This window comes from Budorcas taxicolor, chromosome 19, assembly GCF_023091745.1.
Source record: "Budorcas taxicolor isolate Tak-1 chromosome 19, Takin1.1, whole genome shotgun sequence".
Lineage (NCBI taxonomy): Eukaryota > Metazoa > Chordata > Mammalia > Artiodactyla > Bovidae > Budorcas > Budorcas taxicolor.
The window spans coordinates 48,992,393-49,007,194 of record NC_068928.1 but is presented as its reverse complement, the minus strand read 5'-3'; the positions used below and the strand labels follow the sequence as shown (position 1 = coordinate 49,007,194).

General features: G+C 41.9%; 1 protein-coding gene across 1 annotated transcript in view; it reads left to right on the top strand.

Moving 5' to 3' along the window:
- The first annotated feature begins 12,395 nt into the window (after nt 1–12,395).
- The window catches only part of PITPNC1 (phosphatidylinositol transfer protein cytoplasmic 1), a 189,996-nt gene continuing 187,589 nt past the window's right edge, over nt 12,396–14,802 (top strand). The window contains exon 1 of the mRNA XM_052658232.1: nt 12,396–12,512. Coding sequence (XP_052514192.1) covers nt 12,396–12,512 — 117 coding nt within the window. The remainder of the gene's footprint in view (nt 12,513–14,802) is intronic.

The following is a 14,802-nucleotide window of genomic DNA, read 5'->3' as shown; positions in this document are numbered from 1 at the left end:
TCTCACTTACCTAAGTTTAGCCTAACTTTTAGTATCACCTCTTTCTTTTCTTTCCCTAAATCCTACTTAGGTTTTCATGCCTTCCAGTTCCAGCCTCTGCACACTGTTAAATCCCTGTTTCAGTTAAATGTCCATTATCAGAATATTACCTTAAAATTTCTCTCTTCTGAAGCTTTCCTACATTTTCTTCCAGTTCAAGCAGATAGCTGCCCCTTTGCTCCTGTAGTTTTATTTTAAACGGCTTTATTGGAGCCTCATTTGCATGCCATAAGTCCACCCATGAGTGTACTGATGAATTTTGGTAAATCCATACATGTTTGCAATCACAACCGCAATTCAGTTGTAGAACTTTCCATCACCCTGCAAAGTTCCCTTTTGCCTGTTTATAGATAGTCCTTGCTCTCACCCCAATCCTGGGTAACCACTGATTTGCTTCTGTCTCTATAGTTTGTCTTTTCTAGAAATACCTTTTAAAAACATACAATATACAGTCTTTTGAGACTTGCTTCTCTCCCTCAGCATGCTGTTTTTGAGTTCATCCATGCTGTTGAGTGTATCATAGTTGGACCTTTTTTATTGCTAAGTAGTGTTCCATTGTGTGGATATACCACATTTTGTTTATCCAGTTACCAGTTGATGGACATTTGAGTTCTTTCCAGTTTGGAACTATTATGAAAATACTGCTGTGATCATCTGTATACCAATCTTGGTATGGATGCATGTTTCCATTCCTTTTGGGTAGATACTTAGGAGTTGAATTTTTGAATCATTATCTTTAACTTTCAAAGAAACCACCAGGCCATTTTCCAAGGTGACTGTTGCATTTTATGTTTTACATTCTAACTAGCACTGTATGAGGGTTTTGCTTTCTCCACATGCTTGCCAATACTTAGTACTATCTGTCCTTTTGACTATAGATACTTTTCATGGGTGTGGTGATGTCTCACTGTGGTTTTAATTTGTATTTCCTGTAGTCATTTAAAACCGCTTTCTATTATAAAATGTGTTTTATTGTATTGATATCTACCTTCTGATCTGTAAGCTATGTTAGGGTTTGTTAAGTGAATGAATGAACAAACCCAGGATGGGCCAAATTCTCAGTTATTTTGGTAACAAAAAAACACTGATAAGTTAACTTCAGAAATGACATAAAAGTCAATCTCTTCCCTTGAACAAATTTTTGCTAGAAGCAATAACCTTGACTGTACTAAGTTTTACTTTCTTTTTTTAGTGCACCCTTTGATGGGAGGTAATGCATAAATATATATAGAGAGAAATCTCAGTAGAAAGAGCTGTAGAATAGCTTGAAAAAGGGAACCATTAGGGTTCTTGGTTTCTCTGTGGTTCCAGGTGTGCGTGTGCTTAGTTGCTCAGTCATGTCCAACTTTTTGTGACGCCATGGGCTGTAGCCCCCCCGCCCCCAGGCCCCTCTGTCCATGGGGATTCTCCAGGCAAGAATACTGGAGCGGGTTGCCACACCCTTACATAATGAGACTAAATAAACTTCCACAAAGTTTTATTGATGAAATTGAAAACAGAATAATAATAATGAAAGGGTACAATTTTCTATAATGCAGGTCTAGTTATGAAAAAATGGAAAAATTTTTTTTAGTTTATTTAATTTTTAGCCTGTGGTGGGTCTTCACTGCTGCATGGGGGTTTTCTCTTGCTGTGATGAGCGGGGGCTCCTCTTTGTTGCAGTGAGCCGGCTTCTTACTGTGGTGGCTTCTCTTGTTGCGTAGCACAGGCTCCGGGAGTGCGGGCTCAGTAGTTGTGGTGCATGGGTTTAGCTGCTCCATAGCCTGTGGGATCTTCCTGGATCAGGGGTTAAACCCATGTACCCTGCATTGGCAGGTGTTTTCTTAACATTCAGCCACCAGAGAAGTTCCTGAATTCTTTTTTTTTTTTTTTTTGCCCTGTAATTCTTTTGAGGAGGATGACATTTTGGTTAATTGAAGTTCAGAGTTCGTGTTTCCTATCATCATGAGCTTTTCAGGTGGCATTAGTGGTAAGGAACCCCCGCCTGCCATTGCAGGAGATATAAGAGACGTGAATTCAACCCCAGGGTCAGGAAGATCCCCTGGAGGAGGGCATGGCAACCCATTCCAGTATTCTTGCCTGGAGAATCCCATAGACAGAGGAGCCTGGCAGGCTACAATCCATAGCATCACAAAGAGGTGGACACGAAGGAAGCAACTGAACACAGCACATTATCATGGTAGAAACAGGGCCCATTCTCAAATGAAGCTTCCCGGAAACAATGTGGTCTTCCACCCTGATATTCACCTATGCAGATCTGCCCTCACAGTGGTGGAGGATTTTTCACATGGAGGAAGCAAGTTAGGTAAAGTCTGGGGTAAGACTCCTTGGGTTTGAATTTCTGAAAAGATTTGGTAACTATGAGATCTTTGACTACTTACCGGACCAGTCTTGAAGCTTCTGTTCCTTTATCTATAAAACAGGCTATAGTACCAAGTTCACAGTGTTGTTGTAAAGACTGAATACAAATATTAGAATGACGGATTATAAATATTATTCTGCTTTTGATTTTTTTCAAGGATTTAAAAATATAAAACCATTCTTAACTCACAGGCAGGGTGGCAGGCTGGATCTGGCCTGCAGGATATAGTTTGTGGATCCCTGCATTAGAGTGAAAACTGAAATTATTGCCACTTACTTTAGAAATAATGATTGTTTCCCCTCCCCCCACCCCCACTAACTGCAAAGCACCATATGCTCACTGCAGACAATTTGGAAAACAGAGGAAAGCACAATGAAAAAAGTCATTCGGAATCTCTACCATCCAGAAGTGCTTCACTGGTGGTCCTTTGTGTGTTTACGTATATACACATATGTTTTTTTAATTAAAACAAGCTCATTCTATGATAATGCTTTGTTTCTTTTTTCACTTATTAATATATACTTGTCACTAGCAATCTTTTATAACCTTAACCTGAATTTTAATGATTGCATACTATTCTGTTACACAGATGCATTACAGTTGAGTGAAGCAGTTCCCAACAACATTAAAGTTGTTTGAAGTTTTCACCATTGCGTGTAACTCAGTTATAAACTAATACATACATGTTTTGTACACACCTCTGATTAATTCCTTGGGATAAATTACAAGAATTGAATCACTGGGCTAAAGAGTATCTACATTTTTAAATTGTTTTCTAGGAAAGGTGTATAGTTCGTACCTTCCCAAATGGTGTATAAAAACATTGTCATTTACTGTGGTCTTATATTTTTACTTGATTATTGGACTTAAACAGTTAAAAAAAATTTTCTTTTTTGGCCATGCCGCATGGCATGCAGAATTTTAGTTCTCCCAGCAGCACTTGAACCTATGCCTCCTGCAGTGGGAGCTCTGAGCCCTAACCACTGGACTGGCAACACTTATTTTTGAAACAATTCAAATAGATTAAAATACACAGACAATAATGAAACTTGCACCTATGTACCCACCAGAAAGATCACACAAATGTTAACATTTTGCTGTGTTGCTGGTGGCTAAGATGATAAAGAATCTGCCTGCAATGCAGGAGACCTAGGTTCATTCCCTGTGTTGGGACGATCCCCTGGAGAAGGGAATGGTAACCTACTCCAGTATTCTTTTCTGGAGAATTCCATGGACAGAGGAGCCTGGGGGGCTACAGTGGACTATAGTCCATGGGGTTGCAAAGCGTCAGACATGACTGAGTGATTAACATTTTCATTTCACTTCTTTGTGTTATTTTAAGAAAAATGTATTTTAGATTCAAAAATAAGTCTATCATTAGCATACCATTTTACAGATGAGAATAGGATCTCATCTCATTGATGAGATCAATAAGTCTTGAGTAAGAACCAGTAATTGGTTTTACTTAGTGGTAAAGTAAGAGGTTTTTATTTATAAGAACCTCTTGTAAATAGCATATGGCTAAATTTTAAGCAGCTATTTTAATCTGTTCGCATTTATAGTAACTGTAGATATTTTAAATTATTTCTCTTACTTCATGTTCTCTATTTCCCATAGTTTTCCTTTGCTTTCTTTTTCTCCTTTCCTGTCTCTTACTGGATTGAGTTTTATCAATTCCTCCCTTTTTCCTTCTGCTGAATTTGTTATCCTTAAATTTGTGTTCTTAGAAAGCAGTCTGAAATTAACTCCAGTTATCCTACCTATCAATTTATTTTCTTTTCATTTAGTTCAAATTTCTCCTTGTTTTTGGCATTTTATAGCCTTTGATGTTCTACCATTTAATTACCTCATGTGTAGATTTGCTTTGATTTATTCTGCTCTGAACTTGCTGTTATTCTCTACATGGAGGATATATGGCTTTTACAATTCCGGAAAATCCTTAACTATTATCTCTTAAAATACCACTCCCCTTCATTTTGGCAACTATGAAAATATGCCTCCCAGATCTTCTGCTTTGGGAAGCATAGTTGAGAGACCCCAGATACTGTGTCTCAAGATTTACTCAAAAGCCACACTTGCCCGGGCTGTTCCCAGCTGCTGGCTCAGTAAGGCGTGGGTGCTGGGGCTGGCCCATTCCTTCAGGATGTAGGACTCTGCTAACACAGGACTTTGGCTCAAGGTCTCTCCATTGCATGACCAGAATTGTCTTAGAACTGAGCTTTACCCTACATCTCATCCTATCCAGCACCACTTCTTTCTCCCTTTCCTTTCACAGGTCCCACCTGCATTATGGTCTGAGGCTTCTCTTTGTCTATCCCTCTCTTGCCAACATCTTTTCTTGGCATCTGCTTATTAGAGGGTCCAAACTGACACAGTCTCTCTATTTGCATCATCTGAATCTTACATTAAATGCTTTTGGAATCAAGCTATTCTTTCATGCCCCTTTTATTTCTGTGATCCACCTTGGCAATTTCCTCATATCTGTCTTCCATTTTACTTAATTTTCTCTTTATTTGTGTCTAATCTGTTTAACCTAATCTGTTGACTTTTTAATTTCAGTGATTATAATATTCATTTCTAGAAGCTCTATTTGGCTTATTTTTACATCTGAATGTTCTTCATATTTTTCCCCCCTCAGGGTTTTATTCCCTACTTTTATGTCTTTTATAGTTTTAGACACATTTATTTTGTATTTTGTATTCTCTTTTTTCAGGTTTGAATGTTATGATCCCAAGTTCCTGGCATTCTAACAATTTTGTTTGTTGTGGTTGCTGTTTTCTGCTTATGGTATACTGTAATTTTACCTTTTTCTTATAAACTGATCTTGAGTGGGGATTACTTTTTGTTGTGGGGATATCATGTGGCCTGATAACAGAGCCCCTCCAGAACAATTTGCATCACTTATTCTAGAGCTCTCAGGAATATCACTGGTTGGGGGCCAATGTTTCTGCTAATTTTTACTTTGGAACTTTCTGGATTATTTTGTTCAAGGCTCAGGTCTGGATATCTGTATTTCAGAGGAGAGGTTTTTTTGTTTTTCTTTTTCACTCAGAGTTCAGGGATACACAGGCTTGTCCTGTTGGATCCCTTTTCTAGGGGGTGAGCTTTTCCCCCAGTCTTCATTGAGGAAGCCACCCGTTGAGGGTCCTGCCTCTCCTAAAGAGTTTTAGTTTCAACTCTGCCTCATGGCAGCTCACGGTTTTACTCCTTTATCCACTTGGGTTTTAAAATGCAAGTCTGTAAGTTACCAAAGCAGTCTCAGAATCCACTCATACGCTCTCACTTGGCTTTTTCCTTTTTCATGTTTTACCCAGTTCCTAAATATTTTTAGTGAGAAATTTCTTTCCACATTGTCTTAATTTGCCACCGTAATGCTGCACCAGAAAGTCCTAGTTACCATATTCAGTTCTGTGCTGCAGTGCTTCTCAGGATACCAGTTTCCTAACAGGATCATTGGTGAAACCCATAAACTCACCCATTGTTAGAAAAGCCAAGTGCTTGTGATCCTGTTGAGACTGTAGATATACAGTGTGTGCTAAGGGATTTGGGAAGAAAGCTAACTTTATTTTCCAACCCATAGTCACTTCACTGGTACATCCAGAAAGTGCTGTAAGATTTTACAGATGGAGCTGATGCTTAGAAAACAGTGGCACTGCACATCACCACCACCATCATCATCATTTCGTATACTGTGCAGGCCAAGGGACAGAGCTCTTCTGTTTTCCTCCCAGTTTTCCCACCATCCTTCTCAACTTGTCCTTTGTCAACAGGGCAGAAAAGAGAGGCCAAAGGGTATAATCCACTGTGCACTGCTAAAAAGATAAACTTAAATGAAGTGATTTATTACCTGTGGCAGGTATTCTGCCCCCAGAATTGTCTGTCAAAGTGAGCACTCATTGACTTTCCATACTTTCTCTGGCAGCCTCTGCATTGCCATTGTTTGTTAGAGGTGGGTAAGGAGTTTAAAGTGCCAGGGTGTTTTCCAGCCTCAGCACCGTGCTGCCAGGGTTAGCCTTTATTTGTGTCCTAGGGCTCAGAACTCTTTCATTCTCTTGCCTAAAACTGTGTGTATAAGAGCAAATCCCATGGATACCTCAAATTACTCAAATTAGAGGTAAAACATATTCTGTATTCTCATTTTGAAAATGCTTCTAAAATTTTCCTACTTGAGTCAAATAGATAAGAGGTATCAGTAGAATAACACAGGATAGCATGCAGCTATCAGGGCAGTGCCTGAGTTAGTCTGTTCTGTCTTAGAAGAAAGATACTCCATACCCTTTGAACACATGAAATAGGAAATTTTTTTCACTTAAGGGGACCACACACATGTCATTCAGGACATGTCTTTCCTGGTTTTCTCCAAACCTATCCCATTGTGTTGGAGAATGACAAGCAAAATCTCTCCAGCAACCACAGTGCAGCCTTGGGAGTCAGGATCAGTGGCGTGGAGTCTTATCAATGCCTAGGTATTGAATAAATAGCCTTAAAAATCTTAGAATTTTCAACTGGCATGGACGTTAGACCATTTAATCAAGTCTTTTAACTGTAGATGAAGAATATGAAGCCACAAAGTATGTCATAACTTGCTCATCATCACAGAACTAGTCAGTTACACAATCAACCCTCAACCTGGTCCTTGGATTTCCTGCCCATCGCTGTCCCTGGGGAGTTTCTCTTCCACTTCTCACTGGGTAACATTCCATGTGCTTTCACAGTGTACTGCTTGAATTTGAAGATCACTGTGTTGTTGTCAGCTCTCATCGTTGAAGTTCATGTGTTTGGTCCTTTGACAAGAAAGTGTTTTGTTGATTATGAGTTGGGAGGAGGGAGCTTAGCTACAATTTTGTTTTTTCCTTTTTTCCTGTTGCATGCTTAAATGTGGTGATGTGGACAAGAACACCACATGGCAGGCACTTTCCAAACACACATTGTGCTGGAAAAACGACTACTGTGCTTGTGCTGTGCTTTAGTTGCTCAGTTGTGTCCGACTCTTTGCAGCACTTTGGACTGTAGCCTGCCAGGCTCCTCTGTCCATGGGATTTTTCCGGTATGAATACTGGAGTGGGTTGCCATTGACTGCTTTTATGCAATTGGGGTGGAGCCAGGGAAATTATTTGCATGATGTAATAGTGTATTCTAAATAGCATGTTACAGGGAAAAAAACACTAGTTGGATTACCTAGTCTGTCGGTCAGTTCAGTCACTGAGTCGGTTCGGACTCTGTGACCCCATGGACTGCAGCACACCAAGCTTCCCTGTCACTGAATAATTATAGTCAAATACATAGATTGTAGTTATATATATATACACACACGTATATAACGTAATGTAGAACTTGTATTTAGCATTTGTGTTTTTTAAGATGATAAGCATCCTGTAGTAATTTGGACTCATAAATGCCTTTGCATAGCAAGTGACAGTTTATAGTAGCTAAAGAGAGATAAACACTCATCCTGTTTTTCTCTTTGCACCTCTGATTGACAGGTAGGTAGAGAGAACTGAAAGCTGGATTTGGGTTAATTTTGTGTTTTTTCAATACTTAGTTACAATAATGTTTAATCACTTTCTTAATTGAATTTGTGGCATGGATTTCCTTAATGTGCATTTATGGCAATATTGATTCAGATTTCCCTGAGCCCATACCATCAATTCTTATAAGTTAAGCAGGATGTTGTTGTATTCATGCTATAATAATTCTGTACTTCATAGAGTGCTTTGGGGGCTTCCCAGATGTTGCTAGTGGTAAAGAACACACAACACAGCTGCCAATACAGGAGGCATAAGAGACACAGTTTTGACCCCTGGGTCAGGAAGATCCCCTGGAGGAGGGTGTGACAACCCACTCCAATATTTTTGCTTGGAGAATCCCATGGATGGAGGAACCTGGCGAGCTACCATCCATAGGGTCTCACAGTCTGACGTGACTGAAGCAACTTAGCACACACGCATGCTCATAGTGCTTTGGAGGTCAGAGGAAGCAAATTCAGCCTTCAGAAGTCCTTAACTTAGAGTTGAGAAGCATCACTGATAGCAAGAGAAGCTACCTGAATATGTATTTGGTAGTAAAAGTGGAGAGATATTTCATGTGTTCAGACAAGCAGAGAAAAAAAATGTGTAGACCCACGTTATATTAATTCTCTTCCCTGGGTTCCCTAGTGGCCTGATTAGTCATCTGGCTGAGATGTAAGATCTTTTGAGTTTCTAACATAATAGTTATTCATAAAGGCATTTAGACTGATGGCTTTCTCAGAACGTCCTGCTGTTCAGGATGGACTTCATCTTTATTTCAATGAATTTCTAAATAGAGGAAACAGAACATTTTCCCTTTGATTAAACCATTGGTTTCTTTAGTCCTTAAGGACCCATATGCTGGAGAACTCCAAAAGAAAGTCAGTAAAGGATTAATGGTAAATTGGAATTGGAACCATGAACTGGCCCCATAAAAATCTTTGAACACTGTCCTAAATTCAACATCTGAAATATAATGGAGCAGGCAAGATTTATGAAAGCTAATTTTAAAAGCTAATTTAAAATTGCACCAAAGAAGCACATTGTTTAGAGTTGTAAAAAATTCTTAGGTTGTTTGAGACCACTCTTTTGCAATTCTCTGGCTTTTAACTACTTTGCCCAAGAATCAAGTACTTTACAAGTTACAACTAGTTAGGTTACATTCTTGGGCTGTTCACTTAGAGTATGAGCTCTGGAACTAAGATTTTAAGATTTTACATTGCTGGATGTACACTGTCCTAGAGTGGTCCCCAGGGTCAGCCCTAAGATGAGAACTGGGGAAGTAATCCTAGGAAGCCCCAAGAGGAGCACAGGGCAGGAAGAAAGGTGAAGGAGGGAAGGCAGTGGGGAGTGTCTGCAAAGGAGAAGGGTCCCTGCTGATCCTGGAAAGAGGAAACAGCCTTGGAAAACACCAAGGAAAGATCATCTGTGCTGCGATTCTAGCACCAGTGCGAAATCTCATTTTAAATACCTTGTTGAAAAAGCCTTGATAGCTGACATAACTCTTTTTTGCCTTATAAGTGATCTGTGAGATTGGATTTGCCAGTAGTTAGTTTTTCCCAGCTTGGGTACATGGTGTCCAGTAACCAGCAAAATCAGCCTTTTGTGGTAGGATCTTTTTAGGACATGGCTCTGTCACCCAGATATAGCGGATGCATCTCCTTCTGATATCCTTTGTCCAATCTCAATAAGGAAGCACCAGGACATGAGCTTTCTCTCTAGTGTTTGGGGCATCAGTGGGCTTGGGTCTTAGTCTTCTCTGCCTAGTTGTCCTCAAGGGAGCGCTGGAGTCCTTGAACTGGAAATTCTCTTCCCAGGATCTACCAAACCTCCCCCCGCCCCAAGACTTCAAGGAAGCTTAATTCCCAGTATCTTGGGTCAGGTTCTCTAGAAGTCAAGGGATTTACATGGAGATAATGTGTTAGCCTAGGGGTCGGGGGTGGGCAGAGTGGCAGGGGCTTCCCTGGTGGCTCAGACAGTAAAGAATCCGTCTGCAATGCCGGAAACCTGGATTCGATCTCTTGGTTGGGAAGATTCCCTGGAGGAGGGCAGGGCAGCCCATTTCATTATTCTTTCCTGGAAAATCCCCATGGACAGAGAGCCTGGCAGGTTTCAGGCCATGGGGTTGCAAAGAGCTGGGCATGACTGAGCCACTAGGCCCTGCACAGAGTGGCGGGGCAGTGGGGGAAAGGTGAGTTTTAGCTGGGTTGTTGAGGAGCTCTGTCTCCCCTTGCCCAAGGGTCAGCTTTTTGCTCCCCTCTCCCAGATCAGCCATTGATTGGTTCTGGGCCTCCCTCAGGGTAGGTATAACCTTCCAGGTGGAGATAACTCCTGTAGGCCAAAGGCCGTTTTGCAGACTAGGGGACCAGATGGGACCCATTAGCAGTCAACTTACAGCAACCCTTACCCGGTAAAGGCACACATGCAGGGCACTCTGGCCTTACTCAGCAGAGAATAGGGCCAGGCATCCGCCTTTTCTTACTCTTACACTTTAACATGATTCACCACTCTTCCAAGTGTCCCTCTTCAAAGCACCCATTTGACCTTCCAAATAGTGTCCTCAGCCTGCTCCCTTGGAAAACCTACTCCTGGACACCAGAAAGACGAATCAGATGCCCATGCCTTCTGGTAGCTGTGGCTTGAGTTGGACCCCACTAGGGGTTCCCTGGCTCTGGGAGGAGTGGTGGCCCCTGGAGTTGGTAGAATGGGAGATGATAATGCTTTCATCCTGACCCATCTTTCAAATGCTTGCTTCCAGTCAACTCATGGCAGATAGGACTCAGCAGTGAATATTAATTTTCTGCCCCCAATAATTTTCCTCCTATTAACAGGGCTTTGACCCTACTGTTTGCAAAATAACAAGCTGGCATTCTTGTGCTAAGGTTCATTTGATTGCTTCTTGAACCTGCTCTTGTTTGTATTTTAGGTGAAAAGAATTCTGAGGCATCCAGTTTTTTCCCCTGACCTCAGATTTCCAGATACAAGATCGGGGGAGGGAGGTGTGGACTGGTGGGAGAGGTTTCGGTTGCACCTGTTTCATATTTACTCTGATGCAGAGTGACTGGGGTGTTAATTTAATGGATATTGTCAGCAAGGCTTTTGAAATGGTTGTGGTCAGTAAGTGAATGGCTGTTAAAACAATTCTGACTTTGGGAACCAGCTATTGTTCTTCCGCTACACCAACCTGTCACTTCAGGCATGTTATAAGGTTCACTTTGCCTGCGCCCCAGCCAGATTTGCTCTGCAAATTAATGTCACTCAGGGTGAATGCTATGCTATCTGGGCACCAAAGCCACCTGCCAGCCACACCCAGGTGGGTGATGCATTTGGATATTGTGTCAAGATATCTCGACCTCTAAGAATAAAACTGCCAGAAGTCATCGTGATAATTCTAGAAAGCTGTCCCTGGGACCTACTCCATTCAGTACTAGTGAGTCACTGAATCCAGCCTGTATTCAAGGGGAGGGGAATGAAAGCTCTGCCCAATAGAGAGAGGAGTATGAAAACAAGGTTGTTCACAGGTGCTAAAAGCCCAAAAGTGATGGATAGATGCTTTTGGAGAGATGTTTTGAAGCTGTGCAATATCTTGTTTCTCCTTTAAAAACTTTGAACTTTCACCAGTGGATCTCACGAGCAGCCGTTATTACCATTGTGCTCTGCTAGTGATTTTCTTCTTTTTTTTTCATTCTTTTCTATATTTATTACTTGGAATTCTTCTGTGAGGGTGTTTTGTTCCTTCTCTTCCATTTATTTATTTACCCAATTACTTGTCTATATCAGTATGAGCTCAACAGGTATTTGAATCCTGTTTATTTCATTCTCTAGGTAAGAGGGGGAAACAGCCTCTCTGAACCAGATAGAGGGAGGTGGTGAAGGAGAGTAGGTCATGGTGGGGGGAGCATAGTTCCTGAGAAGACCGGTGAGAATGAGGTCCAGAAGGGGGGGAGGTTGGCAAAAACAAGGAACACCCTGTACTCAAAAATGGACAAAGAAAGCTTGGGAGGGTTGATTTTTGTCTCCAGGAGGGAGTTCCCATTAATTAGCTTTTGTCTTCCCAGTCAGGATGTTTTTGGTGGCGACAGTAGGAAATTGACTTTTGGAATTTAAATTTTCTTGGCTGAAATTCCTGGCCTCTAGAGGAGGCTTTCTTGAACCACAGCACCGTTGACATTGGCTCATTCTTCATTGTGAGGGGCTGCCCTGTCCTTTGTAGAGCGCTTAGCAGCATCCTTGGCCTCCGCCCACTAGATGCCAGTAGCGTCTTCCCTTCTTTGCCCAGTGTGACTACCAGAATGTCTCCTGTGCCGCCAAGTGGAAGCAATGCCACCAGATGTCCTCTGGAGAATAAAATCACCCTTGGCTGAGAACCACTGATCTTGAATAACATACACCATTCTGGCCATGCACAGGGTTCCTGAGTGTTGCTTTTGAAAGACTAAGACGATGGCATTCATTCTAGTTCCTGCACAGAGAACTCAGCTGCCCTGATGTGGACATCAGTGTACCCACGGCTGATAAGGGGTGGGAGGTTCTTAGAAACAGCTGATGGTATTCTCGGCTCACAGAGGAAACGGAGCTCTGGTTCTCAGAGGGTCTTTGTTCTGGTGAGTGTTGCTGAGATTATAGCCTTGCCTTGTGGTGGTGGGTTGTTTTGTTTTCTGTGTGGATTTGAGAAGCAACTTCAGTGTGATATCAGCTAGGGACAAGAGGCTCTTCTCACTGATGGGGTTCTGCAGGCCTGTTTGTTCTAAATCCAAAATGACGCTAGTCTTCGCTTGTGTACCTGTTGCTGGTAAAATTGTTTTCTTAGTGAGTTAGTGATGTCAAGGTCTCTTACTCCTTTATAACTCTTGTTTTATTATCCAGAGACACTTGCATTTTGACTCTTTTTCTCTTTTTTAACTTTCAGTTAGTTTTTAACAAGACACTACATTTCATAGACAGCAAGTGTGACAGAGATTAAGGAGCAAGGCCAAGGCCGAAGCTGAAAGGACCTTGCACGACCGCTGACGCCATCTGTTGGTGGCTGGCAGAACTGATGCCCTTCCACGCTTTGTTTATTGCACAGAAAGTCCAAAATTGTTAGCAGGAGACCTTTCTTGCACCCAGGGAGCTCGGGATTGTCATTTAAGAAAGAATCCCAACACACTGGGCTTTGGGGCATTAACAGAACAACAGGGAGATCTTAGCTAAAAACCATTCTATTCCATAGAATTAGCACGCAGCTGATACTTGTGAAATCTGATTAGTCAGGGACTATGAACTCATTCCAATCAAGGAAGGTAAGAACTCAAATAAAGTAACTATTGTATTTTATCTTCTTTCAAAGTGCTTTCAGAAATGCTTGTTTCTATACCAATCCATTTCTGCCAGCATATCCCCTTTTTCTGATATCAAACTGAGATTCCTAGAGATTAAGTTTCCTGGGTCCACATACCTAGTTGATAAGGAGAGTCAGAATAGTCCAGCTAGTGGGTCCCCAGCCCTGCTTGCATGTAAAACTCACCTGGGAAACTTTTAAAAAAAAATCCCAGTGGTTGGCCTCACTGCCACATATACTGATTTAATTGGTCGTGGGAAGGACTGGGTCAGGGGTTTCTCTTTCAGAATTACAGTGATTCTAATGTGTTGCCTGGGTTGAACTGTTACAACTCAGAGTATGGTCTGTAGACCAGCTGCAGAGCATCATTTGGAAGCTTGTTAGAAATGCAGGATCTCGGGCCCCATCCCAGAACTTCTGAGTCAGAATCTGCAATGTAACAAGATTCCCAGGTAAAGTTTAGAAACACTGGGTTTTGCCTCTGAGGCAAGGTTTCCTGAGCTGCCCATTGATATCTCCACTGGTGACTCCAGGTGTTATTTTTACCATTCAGATAGCATTCAAGGATTGGGTGACCTGGCTTCCCTCTGCACTGTGGGTTCTCCTAGATGGAGAACCCTGGTGCTCCCTTCCTCCCCCTTAACATCTTTCTCAGCACTTGCATGTAGAGTGTTTTTACAACTCCCAGTTTCTAGGTGCATCATAGTATCATCACCAAACCAAGCCTTCAGTCTGGGTGCCCCCAGGCTCTTCCTGTTAAGAGCCATGGCATCCAGCTGTGATGAAACCATCACCTGGTATTCATCCCTAAGACTCTCACTTTACCACTTTACGTCTAGCTTAAAGCCTGCTTGGATTAGACAGGAAGGAGGTAGGCCCTTTTTTTTCCCCCTTCCAAAAGAGAAAGTACTCTGGGTCAGCGTTTGTTGTTTGAATATTTGAATGAAATAAACCCTGTGTGGGCATCTGGGACACTTTTTGACATTACAAACAGGCTTCATCCATCCTAACTGGACTTGGATTTCGGTGGAAGGACCTCTTACCCAGCAAATCCATCTATTGTCTTTCTAAAAGAGATCTTTTTTAAGTTCATTTCTTCAAATCCAGTGCTATATAAGTGATCTTTTCTAAATCCGTAGTTGCATTTTGGGTAGTGCCTGAAAGAGACACAGAAGTCCCTGTTCAGACTCTTTTTGGGAAACTGAGCATCTTGGCTTCTTTTCCACCCGTCCGCTGCCGTTTTTAAGAACAAGCCCCCTTTGATGAAGGGCCATTCCGAGCCAGGCAGAGCCAGCAGTTTCTCCCCTCTTCTACGCTCCCCTCCACCATCTCCTTTTCCTCTTCCAACCTTCCTCCTCGCCGGAACAAAACAACAACAAACTAAACTGGGAAAAAACAAGGGAGGTTTGTCCCCATTTGTGACATCCTTTGAAAGGGTGTTACTGAAAGGATTCAAAAGTGCATGGAGGGTTTCTGTGTCTCTCTTTTTCTGGAAGCCTTGGGAGGTCTCTGTGCACCCAATCTGGAGAGGCTGGAGTGGTCATTTCTGCACAGAAGCCGTTCATTAGTGGCTA